We start from the raw sequence: 7,307 nt of genomic DNA, 5'->3' as shown, positions 1-7,307 counted from the left end.
GAAGTTGTGAAGAAAAAGGGATGCTTATACACTGTTGGTGGGAGTGTAAATTAGTTCATCCATTGTGGAAAACAGTGTGGCAATTCCTCAAAAGCCTAAAGACAGAAATAGCATTTGACCCTGCAATCCCATTACTGGGTATATACTTAAAGGAATATAAATCATTCTATTATAAAGACACATGCATGCATATGTACACTGCAGCACTGTTCACAATAGCAAAGACATGGAATCAACCAAAATGGCAATCAGTGACACACTGGATCAAGAAAACGTGGTACATATACACCATGGAATACTACGCAGCCATAAAAAAGAACAGAGATCATGTCTTTTGCAGGGAAATGGATGGAGCTGGAGGCTATTATCCTTAGCAAACTAACATAGGAACAGAAAAACACCGCATGTTCTCACTTGTAAGTGGGAGCTAAATGATGAGAACTCACATGGACACACAGAGGGGAACAACACACACTGGGGACTTTCAGAGAGAGGAGGCAGAGAGATGGGAGATCATCAGGGAAAATAACTAATGGGTGCTAGGCTTAATACCTGGATGATGAAAGAATCTGTACCACAAACCCCCATGACAAAAGTTTACCTATGTAACAAACGTGCACTTGTACCCCTGAACCTAAAATAAAAGTTCAAAAAGGAAGCAAAAAAAAAAAAAACTTTAAAGTAGCTCAATAAGTTTTATATTAATGTCAACTTTAAATAATTTTTATGCACAATACGTTATGAAAATTCATTTACCTTTTTTAAAAAAAGAATGCGAAATTTTAGCAGAGTTTTCAACAACAATGTTATAGTTAACAAGAGAAAAGCATCCTGATGTTTTACAAACTGGTGTTTCAATGAATTACTCTTTTTTTTTCTGAGAGGGGATCTCGCTCTGTTGCCCAGGCTGGAGTGCAGTGGCATGATCTCGGCTCACTGCAACCTCCACCTCCCAGGTTCAAGTGATTCTCCTGCCTCAGCCTTCCAGTACCAGAAGGCATGCACCATGACGCCTAGCTACATTTTGTATTTTTAGTAGAGACAGGGTTTCACCAGGTTGGCCAGGCTGGTCTCTAACTCCTGAGCTCCCAAACTGCTGGTAGTACATGCATGAGCCACCGTACCCAGCCAAAATGAATTACTCTTGTGTTCTATTCATTTGTTTTTCCTGCATTTTCATTTCATTTCACTTTGACGAACCAACAGAAATACCCGATGCAATACAGTGACAGCTTCAAAAGCTTCATGTTAACAAAGTTATCATTTCACAGTAGATAAAATAATATGTGAAAGTAATGAGAATTTAGGAATTCCTCTAAAATCAGAATTTAAAGACATACCACTTACCCTTTGTTAAAATAGCTTACAGCACAGAAGTCTTAGAAAATGGGCATTAGAGTGTCAGAAAGCTAGTCATGTTAAAAAAAACCTTTCAAATCAAGGCTAGCCACCTCATTAAATAATAAAATGAAGAAACTGCTTATAAAACCGGTGTTCCATTTTCAATTTTAAAAAAATGTTGATAGTAAAATAACCATTAATTTAAAATATTTTTCTGCTCACTTCTAGAAGGTGACCTATTTAAGCCCCACTAAACCACTTAAGTGACCTACTTAAGCCCCACTAAAGCAAATAGCATATATTGGGATTGGATTACCAAAAGTATGCCTTCCATTTGATTGGCCATATACCTTTTTGTTTCATGCAGGGATAATGGCTTTTCTCCTTCTTCAGTAACCCAAAGGAAAAGCTGACATTCTAACCTGGAGCTGCACATTCAAGCTTTGACACATGCCTCTCGCTGGTTTCATCTAATGCTTATAATAAACCTGTAGAGTCAGCAACTTTAGAAAGATGGGTTGAAGAAGTGTCTTTGTCATAGTTTGTATTTTTCTCTGAGGCACTTGGCAGAGTCACCTCTGGTGTTTCAAATGTGCTTGAAAGTTATCTGTCTGCCCTCTGAGAAGTTTGCATAAAACCTGCTTTACTTAAAAGCAGGCAAAATTAAGGTTTCTGTAACAAAACCATAGGCACTGCATTGAGATAGGACAAAGACCAAATATCCTGCTTCCATGTGGCAGAGAAATAATGAATAACTTGGTTCAAGAGCTCATGGAGTGGCATATCATCACGCCATTATTAATAGAGAACATTGCTAATTTCTAAAGGGGCTTAATGTCATGATTATTTTATCCTCTTCTTTCTGTTGAATTTTTAACATGTATGTCTACTGCAAAGTACACAAAGGAAATAAATTAGCACTAAAAAAAGGGCTTCTTCACAACCGCAAATTATATATATATTTCTTTCAGAACATCACTTTAGAGAGAAAATAGCAAAAATTCAGCATCATCACTTTTGTGACACTTCACTAACCAATCCAAATATAGAAAAAGAAAGAGAAATTGAGTACATTTGCATTCACTGTACATTTTTAGCTGTTTGTGTAGAAGAAAAACAATTAGCTTATTTAAAAACCCTAAGGTGAGTACGCAGTTTTTAATTATTATCTTTGCTGTTGTGATTTGTATTTGTATTTTATTTATGTATAAACCCAGTATATAAACCTATGTCAAATACTTCTTTATTTTTGATACTAGTTCAAAATATTGGTGACTTTTTTAGATATGAATATCTCATATGTATCTTTTAGAAATTATCAGAGTTATAAAATAATATTTGGGAGGTAAGGAAGGCACTAGACATAAGAAACTTGTGTAGACAAATACTTTGTCACCAAAGATGTATATTTAAAAGTCCCTATTCTTTGTCTCTTATCAATTCAAAATTAATTCACTAGAAAACAATTTTCCTCAACATTTAATCCCTAGTTGTTCATCTTTTTCACTAGTTTGTATTGCATTACTCATTGCTTCATAGCTAAACTCTGTTTAAATCTGTTAACTGAAATGATTTTAAAAACCTTTTGGTGGAGCGCTGCGGAGGGCGCGTGCGGGCCGCCGCCGCCGAACAAAGGAGCAGGGGCGCCGCGCGGGGACCCGCCACCCACCTCCCGGGGCCTCACCGCGGCCTCCCGTCCACCGCCACCATGACCGCCAACGCACAGCCGAGGCAGTGCAGATCCAGTTCGGCCTCATCAACTGCGGCAACAAGTACCTGACGGCGGAGGCATTCGGGTTCAAGGTTAACGCGTTGGCCAGCAGCCTGAAGAAGCAGCAGATCTGGACGCCGGAGCAGGCCCCTGATGAGGCGGGCAGCGCGGCCGTGTGCCTGCGCAGCCACCTGGGCCGCTACCTGGCGGCGGACAAGGACGGCAACGTGACCTGCGAGCGCGAGGTGCCCGGTCCCGACTGCCGCTTCCTCATCGTGGCGCACGACGACGGCCGCTGGTCGCTGCAGTCCGAGGAGCACCGGCGCTACTTCGGAGGCACCGAGGACCGCCTGTCGTGCTTCGCGCAGACGGTGTCCCCCGCCGAGAAGCGGAGCGTGCACATCGCCATGCACCCTCAGGTCAACATCTACAGCGTCACCCGTAGGCGCTAGGCGCACCTGAGCCGGCGGCCGGCCGACGAGATCGCCGTGGACAGCGACGTGCCCTGGGGCATCCACTCGCTCATCATCCTCGCCTTCCAGGACCAGCGCTACAGCGTGCAGACCGCCGACCACCGCTTCCTGCGCCATGACGGGCGCCTGGTGGCGAGCCCCGAGCTGGCCACTGGCTACACGCTGGAGTTCCGCTTCGGCAAGGTGGCCTTCGGCGGCTGCGAGGGTCCTTACCTGGCGCCGTCGGGGCCCAGCAGCACGCTCAAGGCCGGCAAGGCCACCAAGGCGGGCAAAGACGAGCTCTTTGCCCTGGAGCAGAGCTGCGCCCAGGTCGTGCTGCAGGCGGCCAACGAGAGGAATGTGTCCACGCGCCAGGGTAGGGACCTGTCTGCCAATCAGGACGAGGAGACCGACCAGGAGACCTTCCAGCTGGAGATCGACTGCGACACCAAAAAGTGTGCCTTCCGTACCCACACGGGCAAGTACTGGACGCTGACGGCCACTGGGGGCGTGCAGTCCACCGCCTCCACCCAGAATGCCAGCTGCTACTTCGACATTGAGCGGCGTGACCGGCGCATCACACTGCGGGCGTCCAATGGCAAGTTTGTGACATCTAAGAAGAATGGGCAGCTGGCCGCCTCGGTGGAGACAGCAGGGGACTCAGAGCTCTTCTTCATGAAGCTCATCGACCGCCCCATCATCGTGTTCCGCGGGGAGCACGGCTTCATCGGCTGCCGCAAGGTCAGGGGCACCCTGGACGCCAACCGCTCCAGCTATGACGCCTTCCAGCTGGAGTTCAAGGATGGCGCCTACAACATCAAAGACTCCACAGGCAAATACTGGACGGTGGGCAGTGACTCCGCGGTCACCAGCAGCGGCGACCCTCCTGTGGACTTCTTCTTCGAGTTCTGCGACAACAAGGTGGCCGTCAAGGTGGGCGGGCGCTACCTGAAGGGCGACCACGCAGGGGTCCTGAAGGCCTCCGCGGAGACCGTGGACCGCGCCTCGCTCTGGCAGTACTAGGGCCCGCCCGCCCCGCCCTTCCCCGCCCCTGCCCACGTGGCAGCTCCTTCCAACCCTCCCTGCTAACCCCTTCTCCTCCAGGTGGGCTCCCCGGGGCGGGAGGCAAGCCCCTTGCCTTTCAAACTGGAAACCCCAGAGAAAACGGTGCCCCCGCCTGTCGCCCCTATGGACTCCCCACTCTCCCCTCCGCCCGGGTTCCCTACTCCCCTCGGGTCAGCGGCTGCGGCCTGGCCCTGGGAGGGATTTCAGATGCCCCTGCCCTCTTGTCTGCCACGGGGCGAGTATGGCACCTCTTTCTTCTGACCTCAGACGGCTCTGAGCCTTACTTCTCTGGAAGCGGCTAAGGGACGGTTGGGGGCTGGGAGCCCTGGGCGTGTAGTGTAACTGGAATCTCTTGCCCCTCCTGGCCACCTCCTCCCAGCCCCCCAGGAGCTGGGCACGTGTCCCAAGCCTGTCAGTGGCCCTCCCTGGTGCACTGTCCGGAAACCCCTGCTTGGGAAGGGAAGCCGTCGGGTGGGCTAGGACTGACCCTCGGTGTTTTTTTGGGTAGTGGCTGGAAACAGCCCCTCTCCCACGTGGCAGAGGCTCAGCCTGGCTCCCTTCCGTGGAGCGGCAGGGCGTGACAGCCACAGGGTCTGCCCGCTGCATGTTCTGCCAGGGTGGTGGTGGCGGGGGGTAGGGGTGTGGGGGCCATCTTCCTCCTGTCTCTTTCCTTTCACCCTAGCCTGACTGGAAACAGAAAATGACCAAATCAGTATTTTTTTAGATGAAATATTGTTGCTGGAGGCGTCCCAGGCAAGCCTGGCTGTAGTAGTGAGTGATCTGGGTGGGGCGTCTCAGCACCCTCCCCAGCGGGTGTATCTCAGCCCTCTCTTTCCGTCCTTCCCGTCCAGCCCCAGCCCTGGGCCTGGGCTGCGGGACGCCTAGGCCAGAGCCCCTACTGTGATTGGTGCTCCCTGGGCCTCCTGGGTGGATGAAGCCAGGCGTCACCCCCTCGGGGAGCCCTGGGGTGAGCCGCCGGGGCCCACCTGCTGCCAGCCTCCCTCGTCCCTGACATGCATCTCACTCTGGGTGTCTTGGTCTTTTATTTTTTGTAAGTGTTATTTGTATAACTCTAAACGCCCATGATAGTAGCTTCAAACTGGAAATAGTGAAATAAAATAACTCAGTCTGCAGCCTTCCCCCCGCAAAAAAAACTTTTTGTCCATTTTTTACCTATTCCATTTGACATTGGTCTCATATGATATCATGATACAAAGGAAAATGACCCTACAATGATATGATTCATAATTCCACTATAAATTTCCTTGATGCTTTGAGAGTGTGATTTATTTTGCCCCCCCTCCATTTTTTTTTAACTATAAAGCAAGTACATGTACAATAATGCCACTTTTTTTCCAACCCCAAATAAATAGAAACAGCTATAGGACTGAAGTTTCTAATATGAATCTTATAGTTTACTTAGCACATGCTTTAATAAAGTTTCCTCTTCAGGAAACTAGAATATTGTGTCTGGTGCAAGACTAGATGTTTTGTCAAAAACATATGTAATATTCATATAGCAGAGCTTTGGCTTTATGCCATGAACAAGCAGGAGGTGTTTTTGGAACTGTCCTATTGATTTTCACACGTTATTTATTGGAAATGACTGCTGCCATTCCCACATAGTCCTAAGTGTGAATATTTACCATATGTATGTGGCTTCAAGATTATTTTGTTGTTCACAAAATCACCTATGTCCTCCCATCAAAATACTGTCCTCATCTTAAAGTAAATGGCACTGTTTTATTCAATGATTTACATTTTGGAATCCTAACCAGATATTTTTTTCCTTAAATTTCAAGCACTGCATTACTTCCAAAGGCATGCTATGGGTATGTGGAAATTATATCAAACATGAGTAAATTTTGTTGACCAAGACTACAGAAATAACAATACCATCACATAAATATATGAATACAGACATTGATGGTTGGTGAAAATTACCTCCAAATGTCCAATGCCATGAGTATATTTTGAATAGCTAGTTTGATTTTTATTAATATTATATGAAGGTTATTTCTAAGCCTGCAGACATAATTTATGGAATATACTACTCAGATATTTGACAATGTACTACTTCAATGTTTGGATATATTTATTCCAAATATATCTCCACTGTGATTTTTTAGGAGATACAATTGCCATCACAGAAAGATATTGCTGATTCCGATGAAATTTTTAATTAAGTAGAAAAATCAAAGAACGCAATTCTTTTTCAAGATTTCTTCAAATAAAGAAATAAGCAAAATTAGGCTGTGGTGTTGTGAATAACACCAAGAAGTATGGAGTCAGGCAAGCCTCAGGTTCTGTCACAGTTCTACTGTGAAGTAGATAATTCTAAAGGTGCGTTTCTGTGTCTTAGGTTTGTGGAGACCTACAGTAGCATTCCACAGACCAACACTGAGCCTACCCCACGACTATTCAACCTGCCCATTATTGGGTAGCTTTCATATAACCAGTTAGAAAGAAAACATCTATGAAAACTATTTACTAAAGAATTATATATTTTAATTAAGGGTACCGAACATGGTCAAGTTAGAGAACAATAGAGTAGAAACCTTCTATTCAAATATAATTGAGACCAGTTTTTTGATAGTTAATCTAAAAAGTGAGTTAAGGAGGAGGATCATGGGGTTAAAAAAAAAACCAGAAATGTAAATTATTTGGCCAATATTTTGATATAAGTCCAGGACCCTTTGATTATTACTCTATTAACTGGAGTTTCTATACATTGTCTT

General features: G+C 45.9%; 1 protein-coding gene across 1 annotated transcript; it reads left to right on the top strand.

The window, feature by feature from the left end:
* Window positions 1-1,215: 1,215 nt before the first annotated feature.
* LOC129050039 (fascin-like) lies at window positions 1,216-5,707 on the top strand. Its single transcript, XM_054531317.1, is given in 2 exon segments — window positions 1,216-1,270; window positions 2,936-5,707. Coding segments are annotated over 2 exon segments (1,647 nt in total). The 3' UTR covers window positions 4,528-5,707.
* The last annotated feature ends 1,600 nt before the right edge of the window (window positions 5,708-7,307 follow it).

This window comes from Pongo abelii, chromosome 16 (assembly GCF_028885655.2).
Source record: "Pongo abelii isolate AG06213 chromosome 16, NHGRI_mPonAbe1-v2.0_pri, whole genome shotgun sequence".
Classification (NCBI taxonomy): domain Eukaryota; kingdom Metazoa; phylum Chordata; class Mammalia; order Primates; family Hominidae; genus Pongo; species Pongo abelii.
This window is presented reverse-complemented; position numbering and strand designations above follow the sequence as displayed.